The sequence below is a fragment of the Peromyscus eremicus genome, chromosome 4, assembly GCF_949786415.1.
Source record: "Peromyscus eremicus chromosome 4, PerEre_H2_v1, whole genome shotgun sequence".
In the NCBI taxonomy this organism is placed as follows: domain Eukaryota; kingdom Metazoa; phylum Chordata; class Mammalia; order Rodentia; family Cricetidae; genus Peromyscus; species Peromyscus eremicus.
This window is the reverse complement of record NC_081419.1, coordinates 47,728,210-47,745,596: the sequence shown is the minus strand read 5'-3', so window position 1 is coordinate 47,745,596 and position 17,387 is coordinate 47,728,210. Positions and strand designations below refer to the sequence as shown.

Here is a 17,387-nt window from a genome sequence, read left to right as displayed (position 1 = left end):
TGAGAGAGGAAAAGGCAGACGAGGCAGTCTTTGGAGTGTTTCCATGTGAGTAAACTCCAGCCAAGGCCAATGTTGCTAGTACAACTTGCTTTGGATCTTTCAGGAAAAACTGGGTGGGATACGAGCATGCAAGTAGCCACAGTGAGAAAGAGAAGAGGAAGGGACTGAGCTTTTAGATTGATTAATTAATTAAGTGTGTGTGTGTGTATACACATACATTTATATCCACATGGGGCTCCCCATGTGGGTTCTGGGGATTGAACTCAAGTCTTTGGCCTGGTGACCAGTGACTTTATTTACTGAGCCATCCCACCAGACCTGAAACACTCTTTGAAATACAGATGTTCTCTCAGTGCAAGTGCTTGGTAAGGTGAGGAGAGAGATTCATAGTCTAGATCCCTGCCTCTGGAATGAGACATGTCAGGTTCTCTTCAGTGCACATAAGGCCTTAAGAAAATCTCCTCTATTTAAGGAATTTTGCGATGACAAGGTCTCACTGCCTCTGCCTCCTGAGTACTGGGATTAAAAGCATGTGCTAGCATACTAGTAGATAGTTTGTATTTTACAAGTTATTCTTTATGGCTTTTTACTGTGGAAGACTTATTTTAAAGTTCAGGCAAATGCTCATACACATAAACAAAGAAACAAACAAACAAACAAACAAATAAAAACTCAAAAGGAGGATGGGGTGGGAGAAGGGGAGGAGAGGAGGAGGAAGAGGAGGGCGAGTCATGTCGGTAGTTTTAGAACTTTCCAGGCTGGATTCTGTTGGTTGCACTCTTTGTCCTTCATGTTTTTTTCTGTCTCCTGGATCTCCTGGAAATTAGCTAGATCTAAAGTTGTCACTCTGGCCCCAATGGCATCTGAGAATTCAAGACTCCTCTGTGTATTATGGGGTATGTCTGTCTACTAGATGCCAGTAAGTAGCACGTGCTCATTGTGACAACACAATGTCTTCAGACATTGTCAAATGTCTTCTGGAGCAGGACCACCCTCTTGCTGCTCCAGCTGAAAATGACTCAGACAGAACAGATGTATGGACCTTCTAGAAGGGGATGTCACATCAAAGCAACAATCCTCTGTACAGCGTGCTGTGCCAATCTGTCTATGTTAGTGGGTAGTGATAATCATTGCTGAGATCCATGTCATCAGTGATGCTTAGCTGTTTTAAGCATCAGCTTGGACATGCAGTAGCTTTAGTGTTCCTGTATGGTCAAGGGTTAAGTGAGACTTAACCAGAAGCCAGGCACATTTTCTCTTGCTTCTGTAATTATTCTGCCCAGAAGTCATTGCTCGTGGACAAACGCAAAACAAGATTATGATTATGACTTACCTTTCCCTTTTTTCAGAGATAAGGTTGTATCTTATGGGTCATGATCTGTCAGATACTTAGAGATAACTCAGACAATAATGGATGTAGAAAAACTCCAGATAATTTATTTCTCTAATATTTGAAGACCAAGAAGCTTGGCTCTATTATTTGTAGCTCTGCCAGTGAGACCAGACCTCTATGTTATGATCCCTACTCTTTCAAGTTTCTAAAGCCAAGACATTGCCCTCCAAGATAGAACACCTTGTGTCCATTCCAGGAATTCCTTTCCAGAACAAAGAATGATGTGCTGGAGTCTTCTTAGGGAGGTGGAGACGGGGGGTGGGGGAGGTAGAGAATGGATGGGAGAAAGGCAGAAGGATTAAGGGCCCAATAAATGGATCATCTATGACCTCAAAGTGTGAGATAGGCATTGGTGACGCATGTTTGTAATCCCAGAATTTAGGAGGCTGAGTGAGGCAGGCGGACTCCTGAGTTTGAGGCCAGGCCTCCTGCGACACCCCCCTCACATAAATTTCCTATGACAGAAGAGATGCTTAATGCATCTGGCCATTTTGCCTGCTGTATTTTCGTGCACTGTTGGTTATTCTACACCTTGAGGAATATTTCTACCTATGTTAAAAGCTTTGAAACAGGTATAGTACAGGCTCACCCCCCACCGCTCCCCTCCGGTTATTTTATTACTCAATCTGGTCATCTGTAAAATGGTACCTGATATTAAACAGCTCGTCCGTTTCTTCTTTTAAAGGAACAGAAAGCCTGAAAAACTGCAGCCCATTTTACTTGTAATGGGATTAGCATCAAGCAAAACCACTCATGCAGAGTCTTAGATAAACATCAGAACAATGCCCCAATTATGGGTCATTCATTTAATATACCGCAGTGACTTTCCGTTGCTCGAAAATAGTGGCCATTTTCAGGGAAGTGAAAAAGATTATTTCATTTTATTGAGCACCAGATAGGAATGATTCTGGTGCGAGTAAAACTATCGCTAATTATCGTGGGTTTGCAGCCCTCTCTTTGTGACTTAGGAATGCTAAAGAAAGGGTAAAATCCCTGTTACAATGGAGGCTTTCTTGCTGGTCAGTGGAGGTATTTGGTCTGCCGGCAACCGCGCCTGCTTGGTCCCTGATGGTTCATTTCTATTGACTTTCTTTTCAGAATTTAAACACTTTTTCTTTATATGCCTAACTGCGGAAACTCCAACTGAGGCCGCAGTTGGAAGGGGTCAGGAAGACAGTTGAAGTCATGCTGGACTGTGAGGGCTCTCAGGAAGAACACACTGTCCTGCAGCCTCTGTTCACAATCTGATGCCCAACGAGCCTTGTTCAAGTGACCCTGGCACACATATCCCAGTACAGTTGTACCTGCTTAGCATTCTCACACTGAGCCAGGATTCTGGGTCCTGAAATTTGAGGAAAAAGAGGGGAAAAAAACCTTTTAAATTTAGTCTCCATCAAACAAGAACTTTATAAATATCTCCCACCTTTATAACAATTTTAAAATCACAGTTAGTTGTTGCTCAAATCCTCTATCCGTGTCACAACAAAGCCACACACAGTTGTCCTTAAGGACTCCTGCCTTTTTTTTTTTTTTTGAGATATGCTATCACTATATAGCCCTGCTGGCCTGCAAACGATCCAACTTCGGGAGGATTCTTGTCAATGTCCGCTGTCATCGACGTTTTGTTATATACATAACGGTTCTTGAGTTATTATTTTGTAATATTCTGGATAGCATTTATGTTGTCTGTTATTCCATCCCCTCAAACAGGATGAGAATTCCACAAGATCAGGAGTTTTATTACATCGCTCCATCTAAAGTGCCTTGATATTTGTGGTATAAAGTAACAGTGATTTTTTTTTTATATTAGTTCGGGTTTTTGAGACATCAGTTTTCTATGCATCCCAAGCTAGCCTGGAATGCATTGTATAGATCTCTTTCAGAGTAACGGAGTTACAGGCATGTGCCACCATGGCCAGCTGTATTAGTACATTATGTATATATATTCATTATACATGATAGTCTGACACAATGTACAGGCTGTAAGAATTTTGATTTAACTTGCCATTCTCTCTCTCTCCCCTCCCCCCACCCTCTCAACAGGGTCTTGCTATGTAGTCTAAGCTGTCCTCAAGCTCAAGGTCCCTTGCCCAAGTCTCCTGAGTGCTGGGGTTTCAGGTGCATGGCACTGTATTTGTTTTTTGTTTAAACTCAAGACCTAAGAAGGTGGACTTCAGTATTTAAATGTTGAATAGGATCGCACAGGGTAGATGGAAAGGAAAAGAATAGAACACTGAGATGAAGGCAGTGCTCTGTGGACTTCCGGGTCCACATACTGACTTGGGCTGCCAGCAGCTGGGCTAAACCACATTCTTGGATTATGGCCACTTTTACGATTCAGAGGTGTAGCTGGCTACTGGGAATAATCATGAGGATGAGACAGGAATAGATAGGACCAAGGCTCTGACAACACGTAGCTCCACAAGTCCTTCTATATTGGAACAGTGCCACTAAATGTGGTATATGTTATAAATGTGTGCACAGAAATGTGTGTAACACAAGGGTAGTTTTTGTACTTTGGCAGTCTTTGCACTATTGACTCTTGTATTAGAGTTTATGTGGCCAGTTTGTATGTATGTGGGCAGGTGGAAGGAGGACCGAAGTAGCTCTCTGGGCAGTCTCAAGCACAGTCTTTGTCTAATCCCAGGCCAGTGCACACAGATGCTAAGTTGGAATTGGGGACTTTACATACCAAATTGGCATCTTTGTAGAATACGCCATGAGGTTAGACTGTGAAGTTGGCCTCAACTTTCCGGGCTTCCTAAAGTAGATGGGAAGTTAAGAGAAAGAATCTCACTGCCTTGAGTTACTTGGTTTTCTTTCTATCTTCACCTTTCTCCTCGTCTCCCCCGCTCCTCCCCAATTTATCCTTCCTCCCTCCCTCCCTTCCTTCCCTTTCCACAGGGTCTTTGTGTCTTGGCTGGCCTGGAATTCATTATGTGGCTCAGGCTGGCCTCAACTCCCCCACCTGTCTCGCCTCCCAGATCCTGAGACTGAAGGCCTGTGCCTTCTTGTCTATGTTCTTACAGTATTCATGAAGACTATTATCTTAGAACTGTGTCTTCTGGGGTGAATGATTCCAATCTTAGAGGTTCAGCCCCTCTACTGTATTCAGATGGCTTCTCTCTTGATTCTGGTTTGGTTTTGAGACAGTCTCTGTATAGTCCTAGCAGTCCCATATCTCACTAAGTAGACAGGCTGGCTCCTTAGATCTGGCCATTGTGCCTGGACCTTCTTGATTATGTAACTATAGCATGAAAGCTTCTTGCACAAAACCAAACCATTTAAGGGGAGAACAATGTTGTGTGTACGTTTTGTGGCACGTCAGTCTGTGGGGAACAAGTCACTCCATTGGGACAGGAAAAAAGGAAGGAGCAGGGTGACATTTTTGTCTTAATTAACTGGTCCTCGTCAGTCTTTCCTGTCAACAAGGTCCAGAAAGAAGCTGGTGCTCTCAGGAGCTGTTTCCTTGCACTGTGCTTTCTCAGCTTGACAATTTTGCAAGACATCGTGGTCATTGGATGACTTTGCTTCATGGCGTGTAAGGTTAGGTGTAGGTTTGCCAATATATAAACTCTCAAATTATGGCTTCCTGTTCATGGCTTAGCTTGAAATTCCTTATCATTTTTAGCAAGGGAAATTTGGACCTGTTTCCTATGGGTGGATATCCATAGGGGGGATTACACCTCAAGTTATCTACACACAGACCAGAAGGTGTACAGGCCTTGTGGTTGGGCGTTGTCGTTGTCCTCCTTTGTTTGATTCATTATCATCTTAGGTCGAGACAAAATAGCTGTTTGTTTTTCATTCAGAGTGCTGACCTCTGGTCATCCTGATACCACCCTGATCCGGCCCTGTTAGCTTCGGGGAAAGGGCCTTGTCAGTGGATACTGATTAAAATCTCCTTTAAGTTTTTATTCTCGGAGAAAACAAGAGCCTTGCCCAGCACATTGATTCCAGATCCTCCCTAGCCATAACAATCACCTTAAATGTGGTAGCCACAGTCCAAACCCAAATAAATTTTCCCTCTGACAGGAGGCTTATCTGGCCGGAGCGCTGGCAGAGAGCTGGCTTTCGGCTGGATGCTGCACTCAGAAGGCTAGATAACGTGCTGACTCCTGGAACTCTCTGGCACATGGTGGTGGTGGAGGAAGGGGTGAGGGATTTGAGTGAGGCCCTCACCTGGCCATTGACATCTCTGGGAGGCAGAATTAATAAACAGTGTGGCCCATTAAAGGCACTTTCGCAAACCACAGCATCCCCATCATGATAGGAAAACAGCAGTTTAAGTATGAACTCAGTGTTGGCTATTGTAAAATAAAGTTCTGAACAAATTTAAAGTTGTAGTTAGCCTGTTTTGTTTTTGATGCTTGATCTTATGAATTCAGTTTTCAGAAGTAGAAGGTCGCAGAGAGCAAGCAGATGGTGACATCTGACAACTGACCCCATTCATTGCTTCCTTCGCATTCTCTTAGATAAGGGTCTATGTGTTCTTCAACTTCTTTTTACCTTTTTTTTTTCTTTTTAAGAACACTGTTCAGAGCGATACGCTCAGTTATTGTGTGCCAGACATGATCACAAGCTGAGTCGAGTGCACTTTGACCTTTGGTCCACCAATATATTTTTTTTGGTAACAACACTGAACCACCCTTCATTAGAGTTTATGGGTCCTTCAAACTCTTGGGCCCTAGGGATGTCCCTTACATAGCTGCAGGGTACTCATGGCTGCCACCAAGATACCTGTTGTGTAGGGAAATCTTTTGTTCCTCCAAAGGTTTCAGATCACATACCCTTCCTTTCCCAGAGTACTAGAAGCATCCCTGTGGCCGTCCATTCCCTGTGGCCGCCCATCCCCTGTAGCTGTCCATTTCTCATATAAAGTGAGAAGGGCAAGATCATTCCCTTCAGTGAGCTCCCGACACCTGGGACACTTTCATGTTGCAGCAACTAAGGGCCCTGGTAAAGACCCTTCTGTTGAAGTCATGTGATTAGTGACTGCGTGCAACTTTGAAAACTCAGATATGGAAAAACAGTTACTGGCCTAGCTCTGGAATCTGAAAGGATTTAGGATAATTCTTTTACTATAGAAAACTGGGAAAAGATTATTTGATCTTACTTTTAACATCAGGACAAGGTGAATTTAGCTTAGCAAGGATTCTGTACACAGCTTTTGCTTGAAAAGACTTTGGGACCATGTCTGTAAAATCTCAAGTTGGGTTCTTCAGCATACATAGTTTTAGCTTCAAGGTAAGGATGTGCTATCTATCTCACTTTGAAACTTGCCTTTTCCTTGGTTAAAAATAAGTCTGAAAACAACTTGAGAATCACAAGGAAAATCATCCTCAATGAGGAAGATAATCAGACCCAGGAGGAGAGCACACTTGTGAGAAGGACATACAGAATGTCACATAAGATGTGGTGCCACACACCTGTAATCCCAACACTAGGAGGGCTGAAACAGGGGGATCATGCGTTGAGGCCAGCCTGACCTACACAGTGAATTCCAGGCTAGCCTGGGCTACATAGCAAGACCCTGTCACAAAATGAAAGAAAAGTAACAAAGCAAAGCAGACATTCAAAAAAAGTCATTTGACTAAGATGTCTACCTGGGATAGGAAACTCAATAGCAATATTGACCAGTTCTTTCTCTTTCCCCTCCTCTTGTTTCCCCTTCCTCCTCATCTTCCCTGTCTTCCTCACTTTCCTTCCTTCCTTCCTTCCTTCCTTCCTTCCTTCCTTCCTTCCTTCCTTCCTTCCTTCCTTTCTTTTGTTTTTTGAGACAGGGTTTCTCTGTGTAGCTTTGCGCCTTTCCTGGAACTCACTCTGTAGACCAGGCTGGCCTTGAACTCACAGAGATCCACCAGCCTCTGCCTCCTAAGTGCTGGGAATAAAGGCGTGCGCCGCCGCCGCTGCCGCCGCCGCCGCCGCCGCCGCCGCCGCCGCCGCCGCCACTACCACCACCACCGCCCGACTCTTTTTTTTTTTTTTTAAAGGCAGAGTTTCACTCTGTGTCTCTGGCTGGCCTGGAACTTACTATGTAGTCCAGGCTTTCTTTCCTCAAACTTAAAAAAATAATCCTCTTGCCTCCGTTTCCTGGAGTCACAGTTCTGAGCTACCATCCCTGGTAGTAGTGAACATTTTTTTTTTCTTTTTTAATACACTGAGTGGTGTTTCAATTCTTGACTCTAAAATAAGTAAGGCAGGATCCATGAGCTCAAGAGTGTCATTATGTAAAGGACACACAGGGCAGACAGACAGCCTGCCACTCCTGCACTGGACATTGATTTTCTGCTATGACCCAGAAATCTAGGTTAAGCATCTAGTTAATATTGATGTGACTGTGTAGATAGATTTATATGTATGCGTAATATATCTGTGTGTATGTATGTATGTATGTATGTATGTGTGTATATATGCATGTGTGTGTTATGCATGCATGTGTGTGTATGTATATATGTATATATTGTAGCAACTCTTCAGTCACATTTGTTTATTCGGCAACTTCAAGGTTGAAGACATCTGTACTAAGGTAGCGACTTTCCCTTTGTTATTACTGTCTGAATAACACAGTGTGACAAGTATTTGCAGGCATTTTCATTATATGAGGAGTCACGAGCCATCTAAAGATACGTGAGATGTGCGGGAGGATGGATGCAGATTATGCACAAATTCTCACTATTTTATATAAGGGACTCAGGACTTTTTTGGTTTTGATACTCACAGTATGATCCTGGAGCCAGTCTCCATGGACACCAAGGTATGATAATGATACGTACTTTTTAAAGCTGTTTACTAGATGTTGTTTTCTTAGGACTATCTACCCTGTGTGGTATTATTCATATATGTAGACAGAAAATGAGCAGGTTGAATGAATAGCCACTGGCTATTTTCTCTGCTCTTGGCCAAGGTCTCCTGGTCTCTAGACTTGCTCTCTTTTCCCCGTTCCAGTGAGAGAATGGCCCTTCATTTTCCAGAGCGTGTGTAGCAGTACATGGGTTTTCCTAGGAAGGAGTTCCATTTTGAATCATTTTATAATTCTTCAGCTTTCATCTCAAAAGTTACACACACATCTTTAGGGAGCTATCTCTTGGCTCCCATATGTTCCTATGGTGAAGTTTTGGTGATTTCTTCATTTGTGTGTCATTTGCTGTGTGTGTCTTTGTTTGATCAGTACACTTGTTCCTCCCTGGCTATTCCCAGGAGGTCGGGGCCATCTCACATCCAGTGCCTAGCATATTGCAGCCAACTGGAGGAAATGTTCATTGAAAGGATTCGTTATTTCTTTTTCTTACAACAGATTATCCAACATGTGATCAACTCACTTGTGCCAATGGAGCCTGTTATAACACGAGTCAGAAGTGTGATCAGAAAATTGATTGCAGAGACTCCTCAGATGAAGCTAACTGCAGTAAGTCACGTGCCTTCGAGGTGTGTGTGGTGGTCAGTTGACGTTGGCTTATACTGACTTGAGAGGAACAAAAGCATACAATTCTTCCCAAGCCTGTGTCCACTGGATCCCTATTAACTTGTTGTTTGAAATCATCCACCAGTGGGAGTTTTTGCACCATGAATTTTGACAGAAGCTACAAATCAGGCCCTTTCAGTTCCCCATGGACTGGTTGTATCAGTGGCCACTGCCTAGTATGTTACTTTTAAAACATGAGGTAGAATCTTCCAGTGAAATTAGAAGGTGATAATTCCATTGAAATGATCTTCTTTCTCTTTTTAACCTTGTGTCTCAGCTGCACTGTGTTCACACAAGGAATTTGAATGTGGCAGCGGAGAGTGCATCCTTCGTGCCTATGTCTGTGACCACGACAATGACTGCGAAGACAACAGCGATGAACACAATTGCAGTAAGGGTATTTCCTCAGGCTGGGTCATGTGACAAGGGGTACTCCTTCCTCTCCCATATACTAACAGACTGCATTTTTCCCCTCAAAGAAGTCTCTGATGGCAGATGAAGCCAAAAGATAACGAAAGTTGCTAATAGCTTGCATTCTTTCTTACATTCTTTGAGACAGAGTGGCAAGTCACAACATGTCACAGGACTCTGATGTTGACAGTAGATCTTGGGAGAAAAGGGAGCTTCCTCCTAACAATGGTTCTAGTTCCAGTTTTGAAATTTCCACTGCATTAAAGTTAGAAGTCCAGGAAAGTTTCTATGTTTGTTGTGAATGACTTTCATTATCTCTGCATCTTTCTGACCCAACAAATATCTCTGTGTCTTAGCTGTACTCTGAACTTCCTTTCTTGGAATACTGTAAAGTAAGAAGACATGATGATAACCGTTTTGCCAGCTCCTACGAGTCACCAGCTTCCTGGGGTTGTCTGCTAACTACAATAATCTCTCACCTGCTTTGATTGGCTGATGCCCCATCTCCCTGTTTTTCTGGGAGTTAGGCATGATTGTCTTTTTGGAATCTGGGCATTAAAGAGAGTTAGGCACTGTGGGATGGGTGACTCCGTCAGTGTAGATGACAGTCAATGCTTGTGGTAAAGTCAGTAAATGCTGAGTGTTGGCATGGCTGGCATCTTGATCTCACTGCACAGCTCTGTTCTCTAGCTCCTGAGTTCATTTCCTGGAGGCAAAGCTGCTATTATTTTTGCCTCCTTTTCTCCCCCCACCCCCCACCGTGTTTGTCAAGCTATTAAGGCTCAAACTGATGTAGAAGCATCAGTTTCTGGGAGCTGAATGCAGGCAGTGGATGAGCATGTTGATTTTCCCCAGGGACCGTGTCTTTGTAGTGCTCTGTTGCTCTCTTTCAGCCTATGACACATGCGGAGGCCACCAGTTCACTTGCTCCAATGGCCAGTGCATCAATCAGAATTGGGTCTGTGATGGAGATGATGACTGCCAAGATTCTGGTGATGAAGATGGATGTGGTAAGGACTAGACATGAGTCCCATCAAGAATCATAATTCTCTCCTTCCCATCTCTAAGGAAAAGTAGGCAGGACAGTTTCTTGTCCTTCTTTATGCCTTTCTTTTCTTTAAGATTTATTTTATGTATATAAAGATTTATCTTATGTTTATGAGGCACCAGATCTCATTATAGGTGGATCTGAGCCACCATATGGTTGCTGGGAATTGAACTCAGGACCTCTAGAAGAGCAACCAGTGCTCTTAACTACTGAGCCATCTCTCCAGACCACTTTTGTTTTTCCTTCAAGACTACTTGTCTTACAGATGCAGAAGTAACAAGCCTGGGAAGGAGGGAAAATGTAATTTGTTTTGGACTTTAGAGCCTTTGAAAATGCCTTAGGCCTGTGGGAACATGTGAGCTTCTATTTTTGAGTCACTGAAGGATGGGCCATGCTGGGAACATTGGAATGGAATTCAGGATGGGCAGGTACAGGCAGCTTCCCATAAACTGTCATTTGAGAAGGAAATTGCCCCTGGTATTCAGTATGCTGCTATCACCAGCGGTTCCCCCGACAGTTCTCAGTCATCTGACACTCCCCCATACAGCAGGTTTCACTCTTTTTTTTTTTAATAATTCTTTTTTTTTTTTTTAAAGATTTATTTATTTATTATGGATACAGTGTTCTGTCTGCATGTATCCCTGCAGGCCTGAAGAGGGCACCAGATCTCACTACAGATGGTTGTGAGCCACCATGTGGTTGCTGGGAATTGAACTCAGGACCTTTAGGAAGAGCAAGCAGTGCTCTTAACCTCTGAGCCATCTCTCCAGCCCGAGGTTTCACTCTTATTCTGGAAGCATCTACTCATTTTATGTTTCTGTGTTCCAGAGGGTGGCCTTCCCGTTTCTGAGCTGTCATTGTCCTTTGATGGTCAATGTTTGTTGGCTGCCTCATTCAAAAGAAGTTGTGTGATCCTAGAGGATATCAGGAAAAGGCTGGTGGTGGACTCTGCTGCACCAGATAGCTTGTCTGGATTTTTGTTTCCCACCCGGCCCATGTCTTCTTTTAACCATGGGTCATTAGGAATGGCACAATCCCTACCTAGGGTGGTCTATAACTCTCCTTTCTTCCCTTTCAGAAAGTGATCACCGTTATCATACATGTTACCCAAGAGAATGGGCTTGCCCAGGGTCTGGACGATGTATCTCAATTGATAAAGTTTGTGATGGAGTTCCAGACTGCCCAGATGGAGAGGATGAAAATAACACCACGATTGGAAGACACTGTAGTGAGTGTGGGAACTGTATACGGGATGTTTTTAGAGCAGATTCTCAAATGCCAACGATAGCGGTTGACACCTGCACAACACAATGGCTGCTCCAGGGACAAACATTTATTATTTCTCATGGTGGTTCTTGCCTATACAAAGCCAGGCTTGGTTGGACAATGGTGGAAAGAGCAAGCCCTAGCATTCAAGCATTTTTTAAATTTCTGCAAGTGTCATGCTTGGCTGAGTCCAGAATGGAATGAAAGTACATGACAACAGGGAAAATTGTTTGAATTACAATTATGATGACTCTAATGCATGGGAGATTTTTATTTCGTGCGATGCTAGGACTTAGTGTGATGCAAATGCCCTACCCACTGAACTCTGTCCTCTGTCCTGTTTCATACATTTGATATTTTTGCCTTATACTGATCTTATTAGGATGTACTAGAAAAAAGGAACTTCTGGTTCCTAGAGTGTGTGTGTTTGGTTCTCTTCTCTTGGTTCTTAGGATAGGTACTATTTTCCAGTGCTAAAACTGAACTGACTGTGTAGTGTACCACCACACCCTCTTTATCTCCTTCCTCCAATTAGCCCATCTATTCTGTGAACATCTCACATCTCAGAGGGGAATACAATTTTGAACTTGATCTCATCATTTGGACACTAACTCAATTGATTTCACAGATGAGTACATGTAATTCTGATTCCAAGGACCATGCCCCCTCTCCCCCGCCCCCGCCCCACTGCCTGCCAACCAACCACCAACAAACAACACTTCTTATATCTAAATGCCCCTCCATTTAATTTGCAAGATTTATTATAAAAGCTTCAGAATAAACAAATGATATGCAATCATTATTCAAAGTTTAGAAAATAGACAATAACAGAAAGAAAAAACTCATCTCCTGAAACCCTACTGCTTGAAGCCACCCAAGTTATCACTACCAAAGCTTATTACCCAGTTTTTCATGAGTGGTACTAGTAATCACTAGTATCCACTTAGGCCTACACATAACAGTCGTTATAACATTAAAATAAAAGGGGGTTTAAGGAACCCAAAGGAAGCATTTGCTAAATAATATTGCAGGAAGGTGGCTGGTTTTCTCGCTCTGCTGCGTGCTGCTCATTTGGTGTTTCCATCTGGAAGTTATTAGGCCGTCTTTGTCTTGTCATGTCTATCCACTTAAGAGCTTCTTTCCTTCTCTCTGTTTAGGTATGGGTAACTGCCCTTTACTAAACTGTGAGTACCAATGCCACCAGACACCATTCGGGGGAGAATGTTTTTGTCCCCCAAGTCACATCATCAACGTCAATGACAGCCGTACCTGCACTGGTAAGTGGCAGCTGGGAGCTCCAAGTAGTTCATCAGAGTGTGCCAGAGGGACTACACACTCTGACACCGGGGCAGTTTCAGCCCCGAGGCTGTGGCGAAGTGATAAGCTGGAGAGGGGAGTTGACCAGTGACATGTCCCCATTCACTGATTTGCTTGCTCCCTTGGGAAATATTTAAGAGGCCCTGGCAGTGCTGGTTTCCTTTTTTTTTTAAGTTAACATGAGTACTGTGGGGGGTTCTGGTAAAGCATTTTCAGACAAAATCTGTTCCTGCTGACTCTCCTTCTATCCATCTCCCTGAGTACTTAGTGTACTCTTGCTCACCGTCTTAACCTGTTTCTTTTCCTCCTTTGTCACAATGTCTTATGCCTCCCCTCCACAATACCTCTTTCTCTCCCTCATGGTCTCCTTTTCATAGCCCTTCAAATCCATTCCTGTACATGGGTATAAACGTAAGCAAGGGCATAGAGCCATGCTGCTTTTTAAACACTGAAAATCAGCACAAGCCAACCTCTTGAAGGAAGGGACCAGGGCTTCATCAGGTCGGGGGGCTTGCTGCTGAGTTCAGTTAGTTCCTAGACCACATGGTGGAAGGAGAGACTCAGCCTCTGACCTCCATACACACACACACACACACACACACACACACACACACACACACACACACACACTTTGTTTTAGGAAAGTATTTATTTCTTCTGAAAATTCTAAAATTTTATTCCAATTTATTAAAAAATGCTGAATTTGGATAAATCTAATGAAGTTACAAGCAGTTTTTACTATCAACATTGGGCTAGAATGTAAGTACACAACTACTGAATATAACTGATCTTCGTAACTATCCGTAGTCAGATGGTCACTTGGATACATTTGCAAATTCAACTTGGAAATGTTTGCTTTTAATTAAATTATTTGAGGACAAGTCAGTATGAAGGCAAAATTGTCTTGCTGGTCACTAACTTGGAGTTCTTGAAATGTTCTTAGTGTTAGTGAGGACTATGAGAGTTGGGTTTACATGCTGTCAAATGCTGAATTTTTTTTTTTATATTCAGTAAAATAATCCGAGGAAATTGTCCCTGTGGTATCTGAAGTAATGTAGCTGTTTATTATTTATTTATTTATCCTCTTGCCTCTGCCCACTGAGTTCTGAGATTATAGGCATGTGCTCCCATACATATCCAGTTTTAGGTTTTTAAATATCAGCACCGTGTCCCAAGGTCTGCCTGTGGCCTAACTGTCCCTCTTAAGTGACAATGTTTAGTCTTAAGTATTAAAACAAAGTGAGTCTGACACCTGTTGTCTTAGCACTTGGGAAACTGAGGCAGGAAGATCATGAGTTAAAGGTCATCCTTGACCTTTATATAGTGAGTTTGAGGCCAGCCTGGGCCACATGAAACCCTATGGTTCATGCCCGTCGCCCTGAGACTGAGAGAAATCTAAATTATTAGAAACATCTATCCATGTTTCTAATAATTTCAAGACATTTTGCAGATAAAATATTCTCTGAAACTGAGATGTTTTCTTACGTTTACTCTTGTTGCATTGGGATGCAGTCAAGGATTAAACTGCACACAGGGTCATCCTCATCTGGCAGGTAGACTTCTCCATCAGCCCCCCGGCCCCCATCCATCTGAGTGGCACTCCATTTTCCTGGGGGCGGTGCCTCATTTGTGGGGTGAGACTGCCCCTTTGGCCAGTGTCAGGCATCTCTGCTCCCTTGGCTGCCAGCATGCTGCCAATCCCATTTCCAGGCTTTTCCTTCTCTAGGCATTTCCCTTTTCTCTCAGTAGAAAAGGCCTTCCAAGAGAAATACCAGAAGCCACATTCTCAGTATTACATCAGCTTTCCTTTTTTCCTTTCACAATCCCCAAAACAAGTGGCCAAGGTGGGGGTGGGGGGATGGAAGGGTGGATGGGAAGTGGGGTGTGAGGGGGTGGGATGGGGGTTGGGTGTCAGCTGTCTTGCTGTGGAAACTTGATAAGCCATGAAGTCTTTTCGGCAAGAGTGATTTGCTTTTACAGTGTGCCCCATCCTGTGCTGCCCACAACCTGTTCTTGGGCTTTTTTTCCTCTCCCCCTTTTCCACGTAGCACATTTCCTATCTTTCCAATATGTAACGCTGAACTGAGGCTTGTGTCTACTAGAGCTTCTTCTTCTTCTTCTTTTTTTTTTTTTTTTTTTTTTTTTGGTTTTTCGAGACAGGGTTTCTCTGTGTAGCTTTGCGCCTTTCCTAGAACTCACTTGGTAACCCAGGCTGGCCTCGAACTCAACAGAGATCTGCCTGCCTCTACCTCCCGAGTGCTGGGATTAAAGGCGTGCGCCACCACCGCCTGGCAGAAAATAAGCTTTAAGCTGGTCGTGGTGGCAAGTGTGTTTTTTCTCTCTTTTTTTTTTTTGAGCTGAGGATCGAACTCAGGGCCTTGTGCTTGCTAGGCAAGTGCTTTACCACTGAGCTAAATCCCCAATCCCTAGAGCTTCTTAAATGTTAGAGGCTCAGGTCTTTTCCTTTTTTATTATGTTGAGAAATGGAAAGCTGACACGGCAAGTTTTTTTTGAGTTGTTCAGTTTTACACATAGCCTGCTGATTGATGTGGTGCAGAAGAAGTTCCTCGTTCTTCTGTGCTGGCGGTTGTTTTTAGGGTTTACCAAACACATTCAGTCTGAGGCACAATAGAAGCAGCATGGTCGAATAGTGAGGGACCAGTTTTAAATTCCAGTGGACATCCTTCAGTCTCCCCCCACCCCCACTCTCTTTCGGGGACAGTCTTACAGACAACCTCATTTAGAGATGAGCTCTAAAAGTCTACATTTGAGAGCCTTTGTGACTGGAAGGCCCCCTGCCACCTGCAGGGGCCTTTCCTGTGACCTTCCTGTCAAGGATTCAAGAATGCATGATTTACCCCTGAGTTCCAAGGCTGGCTAAACTCTTTCATATTCGTTTTAAAGATGACTGTTTTTCTCTTTGTTCACAAAATACAGGACATTAAGAAACTAGATGTACGCTTGCTTAAGTCGAGTTGAGATTTCAGGGGAATTGTTTTAGTTTGCTCTCTCAAGCATTTCAACTCAACATATCCTCTGCACGGCTGACTCATTACAGAGACTTCAGGTGTTGGGTGCCTTCTTCGATACTGAATGTGGTGATCAAGAATAAAATGGAGTAATCTTGACATGGAATCTTGTGTCTTTCCATCATTCATTGGCCTCTGGTAGTCTTGCCCTGGCAGTGGAGTTTCTGTGGCATGCAGGAACAATTTACTGGGCTCATTGTTTCTGATTGACAGGACATGCTGTTTGTTGACAGAATGACATTGTGCTGCAGGGTCAGGGCATGGAGGTCATTCAGCATGCAGGGTTTCACACAGTCAGATGGAGGTATCTTAGGCCTTCTAAGCCAAAAAGGTTTTTAAATTTTGTCAAAGCAGTGTTTGTTGGTAGGAGTGGGGGGCAAAGAATAAGAAAGGAAGAGAAATAGATAAATGTGAAGGGGACGGGGCATAGGCTATGTTTCAGGTCGTGTCCACATCTTTCCTAGTTTCATGAAAGTCCCCCATTCTGCTTTCATTTTCTTATCTTATTCAACCGATGATAGATGTTTAATTAGCCTTCATTTCCACAATAGGGATCTAAATAGTACAATCTTTTTTGTTGTGGTGGTTTCTTTTGAGTCATGGTCTTACCATATATGCACTCCTGTCTTGACTGGCATTGGTGCGTGGCGAAGGAGAGAATATCTAGTTATTGGAAGTGGTCGCAATCTTACACAACTATCTAAAGCAAGGGTGCTAGGAAGGGCATTTGCGCCTCAGATGTCCAGTTACAGTTCCCGTCTGTCTGTTTGGTACCCATACTCTTGCTGCCCTCTGACTCCACATCCTCAGTTTTACAATTAGATGGTGGGCCTGTGAGAGGGCTCAGTGGGTAAAGGTGATTGCCTTCGAGACTGATGACCTGAGATTAATCCTAATGTCCTCTGAAGATAATCTTGGTGTTGCTTATGACGTTGAGGTCAAAGCAAAGACATTTGGGTAAACAGAAATCCCCAAATACTTTATTTGCAGCCACAGACCAATTTTAATGAGGGGCCATCATCCTACACATTCAAAAGTGCTGTATCTTCATTCTTGTTGTAATTAGTAATCATATGTAGCTATTGAGAACTTTAAATGTGGCAAACAAGACTGGGAAGCTCATGTTCAGATAACTAGGGGACAAATGGTTACTACTGGAAAAGCATACGTTTTCAAGGGGAAGCATTTTTGACAAAATGCATGAATCCTCTGAGCCAATATTAATTAACAGTGAGATATAGTAACGTGAGTCTGTGGGTACACCATCTGTAAGTAAGCCTTCCCATAGGTAATGGTTTTTGGTTTTTCTCTTGATGAATATGTCGCCAGGTGGTGGTGGTGCACACCTTTAATCCCAGCACTCAGGGGGCAGAGGCAGGCGGATCTCTGTGAGTTCGAGGCCCACCTGGGCTACAGAATGAGTTCCAGGAAAGGTGCAAAGATACACAGAGAAATCCC

The 17,387-nt window shown here is 43.4% G+C and overlaps 1 protein-coding gene across 1 annotated transcript in view; it reads left to right on the top strand.

Moving 5' to 3' along the window:
- Positions 1 to 17,387, top strand: part of Lrp2 (LDL receptor related protein 2) — a 148,792-nt gene that overhangs the window by 35,327 nt on the left and 96,078 nt on the right. The window contains exons 5-9 of the mRNA XM_059260620.1: positions 8,691 to 8,801; positions 9,136 to 9,249; positions 10,163 to 10,279; positions 11,396 to 11,545; positions 12,741 to 12,860. Coding sequence (XP_059116603.1) covers positions 8,691 to 8,801; positions 9,136 to 9,249; positions 10,163 to 10,279; positions 11,396 to 11,545; positions 12,741 to 12,860 — 612 coding nt within the window. The remainder of the gene's footprint in view (positions 1 to 8,690; positions 8,802 to 9,135; positions 9,250 to 10,162; positions 10,280 to 11,395; positions 11,546 to 12,740; positions 12,861 to 17,387) is intronic.